This window comes from Triticum aestivum, chromosome 3D (genome assembly GCF_018294505.1).
Source record: "Triticum aestivum cultivar Chinese Spring chromosome 3D, IWGSC CS RefSeq v2.1, whole genome shotgun sequence".
In the NCBI taxonomy this organism is placed as follows: Eukaryota; Viridiplantae; Streptophyta; class Magnoliopsida; order Poales; family Poaceae; genus Triticum; species Triticum aestivum.
In genome coordinates, this window is record NC_057802.1 from 448,430,122 (window position 1) to 448,450,618 (window position 20,497).

The window sequence follows — 20,497 nt, forward strand, 5'->3', positions numbered from 1 at the left end:
GCCGCAGATACAGCCTGGTTGTTGGTGATCAATGCAGATATAGGCTTTCCAAGAATGCTTGATAGTATAGATTATATGCACCGGAAGTGGAAGAACTTTCCATTTGCTTGCCAGGGGTAGTATACGGGGCATGTGAAAGCTTGCACTGCCATACTTGAAGCAGTGACTTCACAAAATCTTGGGATCTGGCTCTCTTTTTTTTGGCATGATTGGCCCTCACAATGACATCAACGTGCTCCAGTGTTCTCCAGTGTTCGCAAGGCTTACAGAAGGCCACTCCCCTAAGGTCAACTTTGAGATCAATGGCCACAACTACAACAAGAGATACTACCTAACTGATGGTATCTATCCTCATCGGACAAACTCTTGTGAATGCAATATCCAATCCGATAGGAAAGAAGAGGTAGAGATTTGCTCAAACACAAGAGAGTGCTAGGAAGGATGTGAGCGTGCTTTTGGTGTGCTTAAGTCTCGTTGGGCTATCGTTCGACACCCTGGTAGAACATGGAGTACCAAAAAGTTTGTGGGAGGTGATGATTGCTTGTGTGATCATGCACGACATGATCGTGGAGGATGAGTGTGATGACAACATCTATGACTAAGGGTTCGAATTTTAGGGTAAAAATGTTGTGCCCGAGCATCAAGAACTGGCAACATTTGACTAGTTCATCCATTTTCATCATGAAATACGTGATTGGCAAACTCACATTCAACTTCAAAATGATTGTGTTTAAGTACATGTTGACTCACCTTGACAACCAGAAGATATATCGGTTCAACTTCTTTCGATGTATTTGTGACAATTTCAATTTGGTTGTAAATTTTATGACTCTTATTTGGTTGTGAACAATTTATTGTTTGTGGTACTATGTGATTTTTATTTGGTTGTAATATGCGCCGTTTCTTTTAGTTTAAAGATATATGCATGAAAGAATGAGTCGGTCGGACGGACGATTCGTCAGTTGGGCGCACGGCCAGCCAGACAACACCCCCTTGGCCGATCCAAACGAATAGAATCCGGACAAAACGGACCTCAATTTGAGGCCGTGCTTTGGAAAGTTGGCCTCAGACTGGTAACTAAAAATGGTAAAATCATTTTTTAAACAAAACGGGTGCACCGCGTACGTGGCCATGCACGCTACGGCGGTGCACGCACGCGGCTATATATTCTCCGCCGGCGTTGACGAACACAGCGACGGAATATGTTGCGTTTTAACTCGACGCGGAAATGCGCAGCCCATTCGGCCTAACGCCTAACGGGCGCTACACTATAAGAAAAATGGGTACCAGTAAATATACGAACACGTATGTATAAATAATGGAGGCGAGCGAGACAAGCAACAGTGGCCGGCGAGTGGAGTGGAGTCGTCTTGGTCGTCAGCTTTTTTCGTTCGTCCCCCACCCCACACATCCACATGCCCACGCCAGCCATCATCATTCCTCCTTCCCCTCCCTTCACGCACTCCTCTCCACGCTTCCCTTCTACTCCTCCCTCCCTCCCTCCCCTATCCATCGCATCGCAGATCAGCACCTGCACACACTCTCCGCCTCATCATCCACTAGATCGGGACCGCGCCCGGCGCGAGGGTGTCGGTTCCATCATTTTGGTCAAGCAGATAATGGTAAGTTATTAGGAATCCCGGTGTAGCATATGCATTACTACAGGATAACATAGGCATATTTAGTAGATCAGATAACTAACACTGGAACTACAACATAATTTGTTCATAATTTACAATAACTATGGAGTAATAAATCCATCCAAAGGTGTCTCATCGTGGTGATCACACATAATTTACAATAAAGATAAGGTATTGATCCAAAACGCCTCTGCAGAGGCATCACGCCTATATACGATAATATTACTCGAGAAACAAAAAGAACTTCATCTTCGTATGCGGTTGAAATATCAGTCGCATCCACCACAGTTCAAGCTCACATGAACACTATTGTTGTCCTCGTGATAAAGCAGAAGGATTTAGCCTGAGTAAGTGCAGCATGGCATAAAGTTCAGCACAAAAGCAGTCTGATCAATAGTAACAGAGCATATATTCCAGTGCTAAAGAGTTTCAAAAGCAGACATAGTGACAATGAGGTTAATATTGAGTAGGCAAACCACATACAGGGCTAACCCAAGATTGCCTAAGTAGGCTATTTTCCATACAAAGCCACAAAAGTTTGAGATAGCATCTAGTAGTTTTAATGCAACATAATATTAAGAGGTAGGCATTACTAAAGAAGGCAGGCCCTCGAATAGAAGTTCACTCAAACAACATACTCAGAAGTAGGCACGTGAGAGGCCTGTGAGATTAACAATAGAGATAGTATGATATTTTCAGGACAATCACCAATTCACAATAACAATCTGCAGAAGTAAAGGATCATGGAAAATGGAATCAGGCTTACACCGCAACATTTAATCGAGGTAGATTATACAACAGGGTGTGATGTGAAGCTCACATCTGTAAGAGCATCTCTAGCAGACCCCGCATCCCGCCGGCCTGCAAAACGCGTTTGCAATTCCAAAAAAAGGCTTTGCGGGCCGGCGCGGACGGCCGCAGATGTAGACCCCGCATAATGAACCCGTAAAAAAGAATATTCGCATATATTCTTTCCCGTGTCTTCTTCTTCCTCTCGCCTGTGTTCATAGCCAGCTCCCGTCGTCCATGGTAGTCGCCGAATCGATCCAGGAGCTAACTCCTTCGTTGCTGGATGGATCCGGGAGCTAGCTAGCTAGCTTGTTCGTGGCCGGATGGATCGAGGACCTTGCTAGCTAGCTAGCTAGCTCGTTCGTGGCCGGATGGATCAGGAGCTTGCTAGCTAGCTCGTTCGTGGCCGCGTAGCTGCTCGAGTCTCCAGCCACTGCTCCAGCGATCTACTCTGCAAGCCGACACCGCAGCAGCGGTAAACGGCGAGTTTCTGGCGAGATTCCGGCGAGTTCCGTGGCGGAAGATCACCGGATCCCGTGTGCACACGGCGGAATTTCCTTGTGCGTAGTGTTGACCGGTTTGCAGTCCCCCTTATATTTTGCCTCCAAATCTACAGAATAAAGGGTCATGGGGATGGATTTTCAGGGGCCTGCAAAATTTTTACGGGTTTGACCGCTTTTGCGGGGTCTATTTGGGACGTTTTTTGACACCACGAAACTGAAAACGCGGATTTTTAAGGGTTTGACCGCTTTTGCGGGGTCTGCTAGAGATGCTCTAAGAAAGTTACAACCAACAGATACAGGGCAGTGTATGATCGGAATAAGAAGCATAAACAACACATGCATTTTGGAGAGGGTATTGAAGATAAATCAAATCTATCTGGTTCCTAACCATTTATGTGGGGTTACATGATGTATTCAACAGCCATGACAATAGTGCGGGTAATTTAAGGATACATAATTATACAGGGAATTTAAGGATAAAGATTTACTTGTCTGCTGAGTGGGTTCAGAGCGACGAACGTGAATGATGTTAAGGAGGTCAACAGCCACACTGCCAGATCACTGCAGTCAGATCACTGCAGTTCCGTCACTCGACACCATAACCGACGGTGGTGTCCTCTACTGGTTTGATTCAAACTATCAATGGTATGCCTCCTCCTTCCCTGCATAAACATCTGGGAATAAATTCATCTACAGGGTCAAAAATAGATGATGGATTAACGCGTATTCAGAACTTGGAACCAAGGAAATTTTTCTACAACTGTGGAGTAAGCAGGACAATGGCTGCAAGTAAAATAGAAATATATAAAAAATTGGAAGTGGCATTAACCTTGTGGGACAAAACTCACGCTTGAGTAACAAGAGCATACGAAGGTGAGCTAAAAAAATAACAATCATTCAACAGTAGCCAGGAGGACCAAGGACTAACTAATGGACGAAGAGAATTATGTAGCCGAACTTTACTACAAATAGGTAGCTAGATAAGCTGTTATAAAAAACGACCATAATTAGTAGCTGAAGGATTGTTTCTTGATTCCCTTAGTCCTGGCAGACATGTGCACCAATTGCCAGCTAAATTGGGAGCATGATAATATTTTTTGGCGATGAATAAATTACGTGATGCCTTTCACTACTAATAAAGTAGTTCTGGTGAGGAATGATTAAAATAAATGAAGTGCAGATGATAGCTTGAGTGTAGAACACTTTAGAATAGACAATTTCATTCCAGTGGCAATATGATATGATCAGCTGCATAATTTTGAGGTTTATATGCTTTGACTTACCATGGTTTCCATGCCTTCTGTCACAGCTTCCAAAAGCTTGTAAAGTAGTCACGATCATCTCAATCATCATGGAGAACCTTGATGGTAGAGTAGAAATTACAATGAGACTACCATAGCTACCTCCCAGATATTTTGATTAGGCCAAGCTTTCCATTAGACGACGAGCAGCTTGAACCATCTGTCAACCAAGTTAATTTAATGATGCTTCCATTGTTCTAAATGGAGTGCGCCTATTGACTGCATTCAGGACTGCGTTCACTCTTCCTTCAAAAAAAAATATGCGAGGAGATTCAGGTAACCTTGCATATCGGATACAAAATATATAGCATTTATATCATTGAATCATATATCAGTCACAAAAAAGATCTATTCATTGATATAATTATTGGATCTATCTAATTAAAAAAGGCAGCAAGCAACATAAAAATTCATTAGAAATAGATGGTATTGCATATAGAAATCCACTCAAAAGGAAAAAGAATTGAACATACAAGATTAGGTACAGGCAAGGAAAGAGTTTCATTACTAAGAGATCATGCATAACCAATCTGTGTCATCACAGATGTAGCCTGCTCCAAATCCTGTAATTCCAAGTAGAAACTGTAACCTGCTCCAAAGGCTACTGCTTTGTGCTCTGTTTTATTTACTGTGTGCTATGAAAAACAAACAAAACAAAGACTCATAGGCCCGGAACACACAATATTTTTTCGATAAAGTTAACACTTAATAGACACCAGTTAATTACCAAATTTATCATCATTTCTGGTGAACAATATAAACAGCGGACTCATATATGGTTTTGGTATGTAAGTAATTATCTCCATAAGAGCTTCACACGCATGCAGATAGCAGCGTAGTAATTCTCTATCTCCATAAGAGCTAGCTTCAGTTACAGTATCAATGATTAGTTTGATACACATGATATTTAGGATCAGACCAGAAAGCGAATGGAAGAACATCATGTATTTTTAGAGAAAATCAATTGCTCAACCACATCAATTAGAGAAAGCGAATGGAACAACATCATGTATTTTTTAGAGAAAATCAATTGCTCATGTATAGGTGCACATCAGCAGGGAAAACTGGAAGGACAAAAAAAGGAAGGAAGAATTAACTTTTCCACGGCGGCAACCGAGCAAACGGTGGACGACAGACGGCGGATGCGAGGCGTGCGGTCAGAACTGGAACCAACTGCAACACGATCATGAAATCATCCCGGCCAGGAGGAACGGCCGTGAGAAGGAGGATGGATGGAAGGGACCACGTTCCTGGCCTTCTTGGTCGGCTGCATATAAATGGACAAAATTTATTTGAGCAAACAAAGCAAAATCTTGATATACGTCATGCAAGTTAGTAAGTTACACACTCCAGTCTACAGATCACTAATATACATGCCATTCACAATTTCATTCTTCGAGTTTGCTTGCCTGCTAATTGCATTGGGACAGATTTTTAGAAGAAGCTAATCTCAATTAATCTAACCTCACCATGTAGAGAACCAATTTGGACGTGGTTCCTTCAGCTTGGTCAGAACATGGCCACACTATACATCCATTGGCTCCAGTGTTTGCTACGCTCACAAATCTGGACATTGCACCAGAGAGCAGAGGGGAGTGGCGAGCTGTACCTGAGCGGGGACGGCTCGCCGAGGAACTCGGGCTCCTTGTCGCCGGTGGCCACGTTCCTAGCCTTCTTAGTCGCCGGCGCCGCATGCCCCTCCTCCTCCTCCTGCTCCCAGGAGGCGGCCATCTCCTCGTCCTCCCCGAGCGCCAGCTCCTCGTCAGCGAGAGGGGTGGAGAAGGAGACGATCCGACGGCGACAGGGCAGGGAGGCGGTCTAGGGTTTGGAAGGAGAGAGAGAGGTGAGGCGGGAGGAAGAGGAGAGGGGCGTCACGAGGTCGTGGATGGGTACCCGAGCGAGCGACGGCGGCGGCGGGGCAGGGAGGCGGGCACGGGAGGGAGAGAGAGCAGCGGCGGCGGCGGCGGGGCAGGGAGGCGGGCACGGGAGGGGGAGAGAGAGGCGGGGCGGGACGAAGAGAGGAGAGCGGGCTGGAGGGGAGGGGAACGACCCGATGTTCGGGCTCCACGGTCTCACCCCTGCCTGCGCTATCAGATCTTTTCTCAACCAGGTGAAATGACTAAAATGCCCTCGGCGGGACATGGAAATTACAGGCGGTGGCACGCTGGAGGGCATACTATTCATTGTAGCAGTGTCACCTCTTCATCCGACGGCTACGGCCATCCGAGGGCGAGATCCGACGGCCGAGAAAACATCAAGTAAACGATCCGACGGCCGAAAGTCGCTAAACTCTGAGAACGTCCATGTTCTCCCTAGATATTTATATCAGGATGGTACCTCATTTGAAATAGTAGAAACCGTCTTTTCTCTCCCCACCTACAACAATACATCTTGCCTTGACCAAGCAAGAACAGGCAGAGCAAATTAAGCTGAAGAAACACCGGTAGAAGTTAAAAATCTCTCGGCCGTGCATGGCATGGCCATGGCATCCTTCAAGTCAGCACTGCGGGGAGGCGAGTGAGTGCTGAGCCAGAGCCAGCACCACTCCTTCCAACTTCCCAGACAAAAATAGCCAAGGAGAGAGAGAAAGAGAGAGAGAGCCAGAGTACTACACCCTGCTTGGTTTCTCTGTCCAGCTTTTCCCAATCCAAAGCTGCAAGCCTTGGCACGGGCTGTCGGCTTTTTCTTCTGCCGCTTCTTCTTCTTCTTTGGCTCCTCTGTCGCAGATACCTCTTCTTCCTTCTCCATTCCCTCGCACTTCTTCTTGCCCCACGCCCCGCCCCCCGAGCTCCACCTGCGCCGGCCCCAGCACCTCCGGCCCGTCCCCGAGCTCCACCCGCGCCTCCCCTGCCCTGCCCAAAGGTTCACCTCCGGCAGCACACTTCGTTCCCAAAAATCACGGTTCGAGCCCTCTACGTACGTACGTACATACCCCACACGGCCGGAGGAAAACTGGAAAGGCGCCGTATCCATCTTGCTCTTTCCTTTCGCGAGTCTCCACTGCCCCGCCGCAGCCGGGATTCGGGATCAGCCGAGCGGATTTCCTTCCGTTTCCACGGCACCAGGATCCCATCCTTTTCTTTCTTTCCAAAAATCCCGTCCTTCCTGCCTCTTTTCTCCTAGACCAGAGCCAGCCTGTGTGCCTCCTGTGAGCGGGCTGACCATGGAGTGGGACAAGGCCGCCGCGGCGGCGGCGGCGGGCGGCGAGCCGGCGGAGGAGAGGGGCGAGGCGCTGGGGTACGTCAAGGTGATGACGGACGAGCAGATGGAGGTGCTCCGGAAGCAGATCTCCATCTACGCCACCATCTGCGAGCAGCTCGTCGAGATGCACCGCGCCCTCACCGCGCACCAGGACTCCATTGCAGGTACCTACTGCACGCACATGCTTGACGCCTCCGTCTACTCTTTCTCTGCGTAAATAAAGCCAGTAAAAGTCTCTCCCTCCCCTTCTCTTTCTCCTTTTCTTTCTTTTTTCAAGGCCGCAGCCTTGTTTCTTTCTGAGTAAAATTCAGATGTTGTGGGCTTTGTCGGATCTGTAGAAGTACGATACTTTGTTATGGGCTGATGGAATGAGTAGTATGATTAGGATCTGTTTATCCATTTCACCAATTTCTTGGTGAGAATGCTGCTTTTAGTTTTTTGTCACTTCATGCATGAGCAAGCCCCAACACATTGCTACTGCTCTTCTTGTTAATGCTCATATCATTGTTCAGTCAGTTGTTTTTAACTGGTGATGGCAGTACCATTTCACTTTGCTCATGCTAGCAGATGCTTATTTGTGTTGTCGCTACGCAGCATCCTTTGAGATTATTTTGTTGCTGTTATTATAGATTGGTTGATGACTGTGACGCTAATGCAAGGGACCGACCGGTAGTAAGATGTGGTTCATGGTGTGTCATTTTCTATCATTGATTATGCAGGGTACTGTTAATGTGTCTTCTTTGCTTAGCATACTCATCACTCCTGAAGATAGCAATGGACATCCTCTTGATTAGCGTAACAAGACATTTTAGAGATTGTGTTATTAGGCCATTGAAAGCACTCCCCTACTTACCTAAATTATATAACTTGCAAGCAACACTCCATTTGGTGGCGCAGACCAACAAGAGCAAAAGCTCAACTACGAAAACCCCTACTATAAATACATAATTGAAAGAAAGAAGAATGAAAAGGGCAAAGAACACAACTGCCAACTAAGACTAGCCGTCGAGAGGGCAGGGCTCTTAGCTCCTTTGCCCCTCTTACAACTACAGCACTGCATTGTATATTTTATTTTTTAAATACAGTGCAAAATTAATTCTGTTTTCTGAGGTCTTACTAACTGGCTTTGCCAGCTTTTTCTTGCGTAAATAACTGAAGAATTTACCGCACAGCTTGTTGTGAAACCATACTCCCTGTATTTGTTATTTCCATGCTCCCTCTGAAAGTAAGCTGAATACTATAGAAAATAGTACAAGAAAGTGCCAGATCATCAATTTGATGACTTGTTATGAAGTTAACAACAGGCTGGGCTCACACCACGCATTGGAAGAATTTATTTGCTCTAGGTTATATTCATGGCTATGGCCTTGTTGTTTATGTCACCCTGTACAAAACTGTATGATCAATCACCATGGGGCGTGGGCAATATGCGTTAAAGTTTTATTAGTGACACTGTGGGGAACATTATATTAAGATTCAGAGACGACCTTAAACGCTGCAAAATAAATGAAATGGGGACACAAGATTGTCATGTGGGACCATTTATGATTTGTGCCATGTTCCCATGTGCTCCACCATTTGTGTTCCGTAATCTTCTGCCATTCTGCAGAATGTAAGGTTGACATGCAGGAATCTCATAGCATGTTACTTATTATCTTTCTACTGGGTCCAACACTAATTCTTATTCTGCCATTCCAATAATTTTATCACTCACATACGATTTGCACACTTGTCCATATCGCAGTGAAACATTAGTTGATACTTTACTCTCAAGTCAACTAACTAGATTCCTTCAAAACTTAGCATGTTTTTTTTTCAGTTGGCAACTTCTGTGAACTTCTTGACAGCCTTGCAATGTTTTTTTAACCATCCTAGGATATGTTTTTATTATAATTCATCAAGTACCGCTGAAAGATTGTGCTTTTATGGTACACTCCGGAAACAGACCTATGACAATAGTTATTTTAGGTAGAATCCTAAAACACAGTTTGCTCAGTTTCTGCACATTCTCAGTTTTTCTCTTGGTCTGTTCTACTGTAGCAGTTTTTTTTTTGGGTGTGTGGTCAAGTGGCATTTCAAATTTTTTCAGGTATGAGGCTTGGTAATCTGTACTGTGATCCTCTAATGGTTCACGGAGGCCACAAGATCACAGCGAGGCAGCGGTGGACACCGACCCAGATGCAGCTGCAGATCCTTGAGAGCATTTTTGACCAAGGAAATGGAACACCAAGCAAGCAAAAGATAAAGGATATCACAGCAGAGCTCTCGCAGCACGGCCAGATTTCAGAGACCAATGTCTACAACTGGTTCCAGAACAGACGTGCACGCTCGAAGCGGAAGCAGGCAGCTTCTTCTCTACCAAGTAACACCGAATCGGAGGCCGAGGGAGATGAGGATTCACCGACCGACAAGAAGCCTAGATCAGACGGGTCGCAGCAGCAGGGCATGGCTGCGAGGGCTCACAATCCCGAGAGGATCTCGGAGATGCACCGTCACTTTGACGCGGCAGAGCGTGAGCAGGTCCGCGGTCCAATGTATGGGTCCAGCAATGACAATGGCCTGAGACCGTCGGGCGGTCTGGGCCAGATGTCCTTCTACGAGAACGTCATGTCGAATCCAAGTATGTTCAGCAAACACCATTTCTTCAGTAGACAGTGTAATACACCATTTCTCCAGTAGGCAGTATAAAACACCATTTCTCCAGTAGACAGTATATAAAACACCATGTCTTCAGTAGACAGTATAGCTCTATGGAAGCCTACTGAATCTGATATGATGTTGGTTGGTTTTTTGCAGGAATTGACCAGTTCTTCCAGTACCGGACGGGCGAAAGCTTCGACATGTCTGGGTGACACGGCATGTTGTTTGGCTGACAGGAATTGGGGTCTGAGAAGCTTTCCTTAGTGTAAAAAGCAGCATGCGTTGGTTATCAGGGTCTTGTCGACATCCTCCTGAGAGTAGTTTAGCTCGAGTGGAATTGGTTTGATTTTCTCGTGGAAATAGTTTGAGAAGCTGATATATACAGTATTTGCCCTTAGCCTATAAATTAACTTCAAGTGTTGGTATGCAGACTCTGGGTTCGCAGTTTTACAAGGTAAGCTGTTTTGGGTGTTCATTTTTGTCAGCCTCAATGTTACAGTGTAAATGTAACTATCAGAGCAAGCGGTTATGTTCGCCAGGCCTCCGAAAAATCAACAGAGTTTCCAGCCAATATAATCATTTGCACTCCCAACAGTATCTACCAAACACACCTCCTATAATAGTCAAACCTGTGATCTTCAAACACACACATGATCAACAACAACACACCCATTCATGTACAGAAGAAGAAATCGCCTGGCAGGAACTGTCCTCCACACCCATTTACAATGCGAAGAACATCGGCGCGGCGGCGCTAACGGGGAGTCACCGCCATCCTGGAAGGGACGCCGCTGTCCATAAGGCTGCTGCCGGAGGCGTGGGACGAGTCGAAATGCTCTCCGGTGGTCGTTATGAAGGAGTTGGATGTAGATTGAGTCAGTGTGGCCAAGGAGCCCGTCTCCATGGAGGTCACAGACAGGAGGTCTTCTCCTTCAGGCAGAGCTCTGCGGATGTCGTCGAGCTCCCTGGCGATGTCGGCCATGTAAGGCCTCGCGTCGGTGTCGCCCTGGCAGCACTTCAGGGCCAGCGAGAGGAATCTCGTGGCGAGTTCCGGAGGGCACCAGGACATCCGGCTGTCGATGATCCTGGAAATGTCTCCGGATTGGTAGGCTGCCTTTACCTACATCAAGGATCAGGTTAGATATGTCACTGACAAAATTCTACTTCGTACTTAAAGAAATATAAGAGCGTTTAGATCACTAAAGTAGTGTTCTAGAGATCCTGTATTTCTTGATGGATGGAGTGCTGAATTACTACTAACACTCTTACTGAACGGTCAGAAAAGCGTCAAAAGCTAAAAATTGGTACTATGTGTACCCTGCTTGTCATCTGCAAACAGTTAATTGAACTGTACATTTGGATACGGATCAGGGTGGGAACCTCTTTACCTCTCTAACGATGTTTTTACCGAACTGGATTGGCTTCATTCCGGTCAATAGTTCAAGAAGCACAACACCAAGGCTATAAACATCACTTTTTTCTGTCAACTTATTTGTTAGGAAGTATTCTGGATCAAGATAGCCCTGCCAAGAGAAAACACGATGGATATGATGAGTAGCACAATACAGGTTGAATAAGTAGTAGGCTCAGCTGTTTCCCATTGTGTTGCATGGAACATCAGTAATTAGATCATAGTGGGTGCAGATCTTGCTACATTGCTAGGTGTAATAAGACTTACCGGAGTGCCCTTAACAACAGTGGAGATATGTTCTGGCAATGTTCCTTCAACATCCGGGATCGGAGCAAGCTTTGAAAGACCAAAGTCAGCCACCTTCGCTGCGAACTTGGAGTCCAATAAAATGTTGGTCGTCTTAACGTCACGGTGAAATATAGGAGGATCTGCCTCGGTGTGTAGATAGAGGATTCCCTTTGCAGCGCCCAACGCAACATTCAACCTCTGAGAAAAGTTCAGAGGTCTTTTACAAGTTTCTGCAAAAAGTGTTCAATCAGATTAGGTACTTGACATCCAACACAAGTTCAAGAATGATGCACTTCGAGGAATAAAAGACGGCAGGAAATGAGATGTCATGTAGTCTAAATTCTTACAGGAACCGAAACAGAGGAATACTCCAAAATTGTCATTTGGATACCACACAGTAAAACACATAGGAATTCTAGACACAAGATGGAGAAAACATGAGGTAAGACCTCGTCTTTGTTTTCCTAATAAATCCTATGCATTGCCCCATTCCATAGGAATTTTGGTGAGCTATTCCTTTGTTCCAAACGGCACCGTAGAATTTTTTTCCTATAGGCATTTAACCCTCCAATTTTCCTTTATTCCAAACGGGGTCATTGTGTCGATAAAAAAGAGAGCACATAATACACCAACAAACATCACTTATAAACACGCTAAAAATACATTTTAGGAGATTGTCTGGGATCATGGCCAACCATGATGTAATAAACATGGTTATACGAGATGAAAAGAAACTAGGAAAACTTGAACATGCAATTTTCCTCTTACTCACCAGAAAGATGATCACGTAGAGTGCCATTTGGCATGAATTCATACACCAGCATCTGCAAAACATAATTATCTATGAGCAACAATTACTGCAGTCTGCAGATACTCTTCCATATATTATAAGTTCAGCAAACCTGAGGTAACTGAAAAACCCTAATCATAAGCATATTTAGTACAACATTACCAATATATTTTTCCAAATACTATATTTTATTCTATGTAATGATTCGAAAATTGAGACACACCTGTTCAACTTCTTCATCACAATAGCCAATAAGAGATACCAAATTACGATGATGCAATCTTGACAGCAATTCTATTTCTGTGACAAATTCATTTGAACCTTGCAGAGAATCTTCATGTGCTCGTTTGATTGCAACGGTTGCTCCATCAGCTAGATTTCCTTTATAGACTTTTCCATAACCTCCCACACCGATTTCAGCTGAATCATCAAAATTATTTGTTGCTGTAGCCATTTCTTCCAACGTGAAGGATCTTACACCATCAACCTTGACAGAAAGCCTCGACAGTACTGCAAAATTACCTACTTCTTAAGTTGTTGTAGATTGAATTTAATGTCTACTGTAATTTTAAAGTTTACTTGCCATAGAGTTGAAACATATCAAATGTTGTCTCTTTAGAACTCAGATCTAGCGTATTTGGATGAGGCTGAATATAATAAATTCACAGTTTAAATCTAGTTTCCAGTATTACAGAGATTGTGATTGAGTAGCTTCCGACTAAAATGATGATGCTTTGATATGTTGCTAGTTACTCCCTCCATTCCAAAATACTTGTCGTGGTTTTAGTTCAAGGCAGCAAGGCATTTCTAATTTGCCAGACAGCAAGGATTTTATGTGTAGCACATGAAAAACTATGCTTGTTAAACAAATATAGTGACTTACTTGAAGGCCTCGAAACTATTTGACGTTTTGAGCGTCTTCTCATCATAAAAAATGTTGCAACCACAGAAACTGCAATAGCACTAATAATTGTTCCTACCAAAATCCCAGCTAGTGTGCCCTTTTTTAAACCTGATGACCCTGCATCTGGGAATTCTGCAACAAACAAAAATTAAAAATAGCGGCAAAACAGTAAACAAGTGGATCATAAAGCCGGATGGAGTATTAAAGTTTCAGTATGAAACATGCAGTAGTGAATTTTAAGAAAAATATATGTTCTGATTCCTCATTAAGTTAGTATGCCCTTTGGAAGATCTTGACAATTTTTCATTTCTGTTGTTGGTTCCTCCCATCTCTTAGGAGAGTTTGGGTTGCTATGAACCCTGGAAACATATATTAGGGTATGGATCCTAAATTCCCCAATCCCCCTTAACTTCCTGAGCCCTTGTGAAGGACCCCCTCTTTTTAGAAATTCTAGGGATATGAACAAGGGTAGGCCAACTTACAATTTTCATGTTACGAAATTACCTTAAAAATCACAATAAAAAATCATGGCATACATGCTGGAAGAAGGCAAAGAAACAACCAAGATATATTATGTTGTGTGCAATAATTTATCAATTTTTAACATAATAGCACTAAAAAACCGTATGAACTATATAGCGCATATTCCGTATGCTAGGAGAATCAAATTAAGAATTCATGGGTTTCTGATTCTACTAGCATATAAAACAGCCACAGAAGCTCTGCTGATATTTTGTCACATGTCTTGGCAAAATAAATATACACAAGGATCATACATTTCAACTATTTGTTTAATATGATGGAATTATTAATGGCATCCTTTGGTGCAAAGTAAATTCTACATACCATCTTCATAGGAACCAAGCGTGAAATTGAGAAGCTCGTAAGGACCGAAAATGTCTAACAGAGTAATCTCCCATCCAGCAAGTAACTGCCTGAGCCGCACAACTTCCGACATAGTGAATAAATTAGTGTTATTTGGGAATAACTTCAAATGCATATTCAGCCTTGGACCAGCCTCCCATGTGTACCGCTCAATGTATAGCTGGTAAATACTCAGGTTCAGTACAGAGGTTGAGTCCATCTCAAAGGCTTTTTTGTAGGACCGGAAGTCTGAGATCCCTGGACTCTTCAGCCGAAATCCAACTCCAAGAGGCGCAGCACAAATGCATGGTATAGGGGATAATGGATTGTATTCATAATTTTTATCCGTCGGGCAAGAAGCACAGTCTATACTAACTTGTGGTCCCTGTCCAGATGGTGCTTCGCTTACAGATTTCGGTTGACAAAGTCCCGCCGCTCGAGCTGGATTGTCACATACGGGGTTTCCAGAAAGCCTGCAGAATAAATGATGGCAACTATTATTTGTCATATCAGAAAGAGAAATTATTTGATTTATAAAGCTCCTGTGATCAATATTGTATTTTTCCATATTATTGGATATTTTGTATGCACTAGTAGTAGCAATGAAATTCCCACATTCCCAGCAAACTATACAGCTGTTTGTGCAGGAAGTGCAAACTGACAAGGAGATTTTCCATGGCAAAGAACATACAGTACAATGACAGCTTTTGGCGGCTCAAATGCTGCTGGAATTGTGTCAAGGGAGTTGCTTTCAAAGTTCCTGCATTATAAACAAACATTACACATGCATATAACAAACATATTGCTGATGGAACAGCACCGTCGAGACTGTTCCTTCAAACAACCTGTAAAATGGCATCTTCATATATCTCTAACAAAATAAGTAGCAAACTAGTGTTGGCCGACATACTTGTACTTGTAAAGAAAGTATGTTCAGATAATGTGCAAAAGTTTTGCTCATCTTTTCATTAAGCAGAAAAACAAGCTAATTTACAAGAAAATGTCAAAAGGTTTTGATCACAAGGTGAGGAAAAACCTCCACAAACCTAGAGAACATAGACACACTAGTAACAGTTTTCCGAACCTATTTTTTCAGTCGCTAATTGCTTTGCAGAAAGAACATGGTAGTAATATATAGTTCAATAGGGAAAGCATTCATCTTCAATGGCATGACAGGTTAGCTAGCACTACATAAAAGTACAGTTATTATGGATTGGAGCAGTGCTTGAAGTTCAACTTTACTTACAAGAACTGAAGATTAGGCAGCCCGGAGAAGTTTGCCGGAATAGTTCCATTCAGAAAGTTATGCGATAAATCACTATCAGAAACTAGAAGTTAGTCTGGTTATTGTAAAAAGTATAAAAGGTTCTAAAGAGCAACATACATCGTGGTAATATTTGAAGCGAGTCTATCAACTGGTATAGATCCTGTCAGTTGGTTCCAGCTAAGATCCCTGAAAGTGCATGCCAAAATTAGCAAAGAGATGCAGAATAATCTCATGAATATCTTTTTTTCTCGAACACACACCTAAGTGCGCGTCTTTGTATATGAGAAGAAGGTGCCAAGATGACGCGAAAGTACAACAACAATAAAAGAAAAATAAAGCCAAAGAAAGAAAGAGAAAAGAAGGCGAACTATATAGCTTCCCTAGAGGACTATGACTATCATAAACTGAATGGACGATGATCTTCTTAGTGAAAGATAATTCTTAGAAAACTATTCTGGACAAAGCTATGAACTGCTAAACAAAGGATAATCTCTGATAGTAGGATGCCAAAAATACCCTCCGTCCGGAATTACTTGACGCTGAAATGGATATCATACCTATTTCCAGACAGAGGTAGTAAGAATGAAAAGAAAGTGCAGCATTTATTTTGATCTGGACTTACAAGTAGCCAAGTTCAGGTATGCCAGTCAGATCGGGAATAACTCCTTGCAAACTGCAATTCCTAAGACTCCTGGTGACATGAAAAAGGATTACGAACTTGAACATATATCTTGATTTCAATTTAAGTATGATAAAAAATACTGAAGATTTACTATTTGTATGAACTAAATCTCAACAAACCCCCAAAAAAATCCTTTCGTCCAAAACCCTCTCGAGAGAAACAAAATAGCCTATGTAACTTGATATTCAGAATTATAGAGGTTTCTAGATATGTGGACTCAGTGCGTCCTGATCTGGCTGCTATATGAGAGGGTCTTTCAGGGGAAGAACCACGATATGCAGGCAGTGGCTTCACACAGGCGGAGTGCATTCCACCACCTGTTGCCTGTCTTTTATTCCCTTTGCAGGCCTTGGCATCTGTTTGCCATAGCATTGCACAACTCTTGTAACTAAAACAACTTCTTAACTAAATGATGCTAAAAAAAATTAGCATGTCTACAAGTCAGAAAAAACTGACAAAAAAACCCACAACAGACAACTACCATGCTTCAGATTTTTAAATCTAAATTATCCGCATCAAGAAATGAAAACTACAAATCCTGCTACGAATAGTAGATACGCGGCAGAATATTTAGTTCAGCACTATCCAGTATCCTCAGCATGGTTTCTCTCTTTGTTTGACCATGTGTAAATAACCTTTGGAGTTGAATTTTGTGAGAGGTAGATACAAGTTGTGTCGATGTTGACTTGTCAACTTCTCTTTCGGAGTTTTTCAAGACTTTCAGAGGTGCTAATTTCTCTCTTTGTTTGACCATGTGTAAAACAGAGGGAAGGATGATAAGGAGGAAGGTGTTGTACTCACAGCTTTAAAAGTGTCGGTATGTTGTTGTATGTAGCAGGGATGGAGCTTCCACTGAAGTTATTATTATCAGCCTGACTAGAAGTAGAAAGATACAAATATAAGAAATGCACGTTGTTATCTGACAGCATTATAAAATTAATCTTAAATGAGAGAAACAATCTGAGTGGAAAATATTTGTTATTGTTTAGTAACACAAGAAAGGAAAAACCAAATTAGATTTAAGTGACATTTAATACACCAGTAAAGGTATATATCATAGAGTATACTCCTGAAAATGTAGCATTACTAAATCTTCTCAGACGAGCAAAACTAAAATAATCATCACGTTACCAGCATCAGATATGTATATTCTTTGAAAGAAACCAGAACACATTCTGAAATATAGTAATTTCCTATTTCAAATAAGAGTCTCATTGGGTATATAAATTATGCTTACATGATTTTTAAACTACGCGTCTCCGCTAATTTTGGAGGAAGAGGTCCAGACAAATTATTGGCATCCACAAGCCTGCACAGATAATATTATGAGACAATTTTACACACAACCGATACTGCATAATGCATAACCGGGGAAAAAAACTCAGAACTCAAAATAAAAGCAGGGTCCACTTACAGATGAAGGAGCTCAGGCAATCTGGACAACTCAGATGGAATTTCCCCACTTAATGAATTATTGTTCATGTGACTAAAGGTAAAAGGAGAGTCAATATTAAAAAGATGCTTAAATAAGAGGCAATGTACGAATGCAAGTGAGAAGGTTATGATCCTGAAACTTACAGATGCTTTATGCTTGTTAAATTAGCAAACGACTTAGGTATGGGTCCAGATATTTGATTTTGGTCGATTTGCAATCTGTTTAAGTTCTTGAGATAGCCAATCTCATCTGGTAGGGAACCAGATAGTTGATTACCATTCAAAGCTCTGCAGAAAATGAAGACTATTATGAATGTTTACTTGTATCTAGAGATATTGTACTCATCTTCCATGTAGAGTTGAAGGAAAATACTAGATAGTGACACATTTATGTCTGGACAAAAGGGAATGTAGAAGGGTACGAGGAAAAATCCACATCAAATATTGCCATAAGATGAAAAACATGTTCAAAGATGTGCTAAACTAATTAAGATGAGGTAAAAATCAGATATATACAAAACATGTTCAAAGATGTGCTAAACATATTTCAAAGATGTACATATATATTTTTGAGAAAATATGCATTTGAAAGTTTTGTACATCCAAAGCCATGTTGTTTACGCCCATTTACTTCAGATTTTTTATAAACAACAGAAAATAGAATTGAACCATTGTGCTGTCTAACATTAAAAAGATGAGGCAAAAGACAAATGCCAACCCCAAATGCTGAATCAGATACATCGGCTTTAATTTGTTTTGGAGAACAAAACGGAGAAAAGGATGATATAAATATTCTGCCATTTTCAACAGTGGCCTAGCAAGACAAACAGTACCAGGGGTTCATGTCCACACTCGCAAATGAGTATGAAAGTTAGCTTAGATAAGAGAACTTACATAAGATTGAGTGTTGTGATATTGCCTATCTCTTTCGGGATGTTACCAGTCAAATTGTTCCACATAAAATTCCTTCCAAAATAGAGAAATATAGCATTTAGCTCACATACGTTTGGTACCTAATGGCACAATGGAGAACAACGATAGAAACAGTTCAAATGGAACAATCTGGTTATGTCATTTCCATAAATATATTTTGTCAGACAATCTGGGCCTTGCTGAAAATCCACTTTACATCTAAAACATGAAGTGGTTCCCTTTAACAAGAAAACATGAAGTGCAATATTGAAACAAAAACACTTTTTAAAGGTAATATTGAAGAACCACTTGAAAGCACTGAATTTACTCCCTCTGTTCACAAATATAAGGTGTTTTGAATATTTCAATATGAACTATATACGGGCTGAAATGAGTGAACAAACACACTAAAATGTGTCTATATACATTCGATTCAGAAAAAAGTTAGAACATCTCGCATTTATGAACGAAGGGAGTGGTTAGCAACTTTAACTGATAATAGAATTATACTACACTTACAAGTTTCTCAGCTGAGACAGGAGACCAATCTCCGGTGCCAAAGTTCCAGAAAGATTCATCTTAAACAACTCCCTACGTGGGGCAAAAAGTATGCATTATTAAGCGAAACAGGACATGGTAATTGGTATCCGATCAACATATTATGCATTATACAGAAATGGTAGTTAAATGAATAACAAGCAGATTTGAAGACACAAAATAGAGTAAGCAACAAAACCATCAGCCAATGGCCATTATTTTGACAAGGGAATGCAAACATGGTCTGAAACGGTAAGCAAGAGGAGTACACTACAGTACAGATAATGCTAAAAACAATGTTAAATAGGGGTGTGGGGGGATTTAATGACTTTATAAGGTTTCAGTAATAACGTTTGACTGTTATAGCCTTTGGTCAAACAAAATATGGGAGAAACTTATATGAAATCTATGGATATGTCCTTAAAAGAAAATTGGAGATGTGGAAGATCTCTAGCTATTTCAGTTATAATTTAACTTGGTAGCTCCTTTTAGGCTTTTATGGCTGTTGCCATTATCTGTGAGCAGAAGTTTGTTGCGACTTGCAATATTAATTGCTTCAGCAAAGGGTTCACTGTTACACAGGAAAAAAAATCGAACCATTAACATGAATGAGAAAAAGGAAAATTTGATTTAAATAAGGATGGTGTGTTAATCATACAACTCTGTTACATGAAGATATGTATCACTGGGTATCTTGTGGCAGATGACTCCTGTCCAGTTTGATGTGCATGGATCTCCTCTATTCCATTTCTTAAGTTTGTTTATAGGATCAATTAACCTGGCTTTGATAGCATTGAGAGCATTTGCTGCATGTAAGAGAGACAATTTCAATCTTCAGAGGGATAATATTAATATATTATCTCTGTAAAAACCACCATCTAGTTATGCTTATATCCACTAGGTTACTAACTAATAGGATATCGTGCGTGTTAATGCGAGACTACTTTCTCCCTCCGATGATTACGCAAAGAATGCGAGACTACTTTGATTAGTCCATGAGTATTAACTGATTACTTGTGGAATATACATCACATCTTGAGAAAATTGAGAAAACCGATTACTTGTGGAACTCTTGAAGATGTCCAGACATACAAACAAATAAATCTAAAAAAATCTGCACAAGCAGAGCATGCAATAAGAAAACGGGATCTAATACAATAAGGTAGCGTGCAATAAGCCGATCATGAACAATCAGGAGCCAAAGGGTAGCTTCCAACTAACAACTAGAGGTTACCTTCAATAGGGTGAGTGCTTTGTCCCCTTACGACCGTCACCTGGAAAATGCACAGAACAAGCAGGATTGATGCATACGGGGACCCTCCAGATCTGGCCAT

General features: G+C 41.9%; 3 protein-coding genes across 3 annotated transcripts; 1 reads left to right on the forward strand and 2 right to left on the reverse strand.

Annotated features, from left to right (window-relative positions):
• Positions 1 to 1,696: 1,696 nt before the first annotated feature.
• LOC123074912 (uncharacterized) lies at positions 1,697 to 6,209 on the reverse strand. Its single transcript, XM_044497638.1, has 4 exons — positions 5,843 to 6,209; positions 5,331 to 5,500; positions 3,421 to 4,479; positions 1,697 to 1,983 (listed from the first exon to the last, which is right to left on the reverse strand). The coding sequence occupies exons 1-3, from the start codon at positions 5,962 to 5,964 to the stop codon at positions 4,406 to 4,408; spliced, it is 366 nt and encodes a 121-aa protein (XP_044353573.1). The 5' UTR covers positions 5,965 to 6,209; the 3' UTR covers positions 1,697 to 1,983; positions 3,421 to 4,405.
• A 586-nt stretch (positions 6,210 to 6,795) lies between these two features.
• On the forward strand, positions 6,796 to 10,549 carry LOC123079563 (WUSCHEL-related homeobox 8). The gene is made up of 3 exons (XM_044502351.1): positions 6,796 to 7,598; positions 9,524 to 10,054; positions 10,231 to 10,549. The coding sequence occupies exons 1-3, from the start codon at positions 7,397 to 7,399 to the stop codon at positions 10,284 to 10,286; spliced, it is 789 nt and encodes a 262-aa protein (XP_044358286.1). The 5' UTR covers positions 6,796 to 7,396; the 3' UTR covers positions 10,287 to 10,549.
• Positions 10,550 to 10,660: 111 nt separating this feature from the next.
• Positions 10,661 to 20,497, reverse strand: LOC123076361 (probable LRR receptor-like serine/threonine-protein kinase At1g06840). Its single transcript, XM_044498655.1, has 19 exons — positions 20,398 to 20,497; positions 19,822 to 19,969; positions 19,146 to 19,217; positions 18,609 to 18,680; positions 17,859 to 18,002; positions 17,695 to 17,766; positions 17,518 to 17,589; positions 17,082 to 17,156; positions 16,221 to 16,289; positions 15,716 to 15,784; positions 15,578 to 15,649; positions 15,023 to 15,091; positions 14,314 to 14,804; positions 13,447 to 13,599; positions 12,787 to 13,073; positions 12,546 to 12,597; positions 11,753 to 12,003; positions 11,463 to 11,597; positions 10,661 to 11,194 (listed from the first exon to the last, which is right to left on the reverse strand). The coding sequence occupies exons 1-19, from the start codon at positions 20,495 to 20,497 to the stop codon at positions 10,829 to 10,831; spliced, it is 2,769 nt and encodes a 922-aa protein (XP_044354590.1). The 3' UTR covers positions 10,661 to 10,828.

Excerpts from the sequence above, each read along its gene's own strand:
- LOC123076361 (XM_044498655.1), bottom strand. The coding sequence starts at position 20,497 with ATGGCCAGATCTGGAGGGTCCCCGTATGCATCAATCCTGCTTGTTCTG. Across the intron at positions 17,590-17,694 it reads TTGCCTGAGCTCCTTCATCT|GCTTGTGGATGCCAATAATT; the intron begins GTAAGTGGACCC and ends TTATCTGTGCAG. Across the intron at positions 11,598-11,752 it reads CTGTTGTTAAGGGCACTCCG|GGCTATCTTGATCCAGAATA; the intron begins GTAAGTCTTATT and ends TTCTCTTGGCAG.
- LOC123074912 (XM_044497638.1), bottom strand. The coding sequence starts at position 5,964 with ATGGCCGCCTCCTGGGAGCAGGAGGAGGAGGAGGGGCATGCGGCGCCG. Across the intron at positions 5,501-5,842 it reads GGCGAGCCGTCCCCGCTCAG|CCGACCAAGAAGGCCAGGAA; the intron begins GTACAGCTCGCC and ends ATTTATATGCAG. Across the intron at positions 4,480-5,330 it reads TCGGTTGCCGCCGTGGAAAA|GAAGAGTGAACGCAGTCCTG; the intron begins GTTAATTCTTCC and ends TTTTTTTTGAAG.
- LOC123079563 (XM_044502351.1), top strand. The coding sequence starts at position 7,397 with ATGGAGTGGGACAAGGCCGCCGCGGCGGCGGCGGCGGGCGGCGAGCCG. Across the intron at positions 7,599-9,523 it reads GCACCAGGACTCCATTGCAG|GTATGAGGCTTGGTAATCTG; the intron begins GTACCTACTGCA and ends AAATTTTTTCAG. Across the intron at positions 10,055-10,230 it reads GAACGTCATGTCGAATCCAA|GAATTGACCAGTTCTTCCAG; the intron begins GTATGTTCAGCA and ends GGTTTTTTGCAG.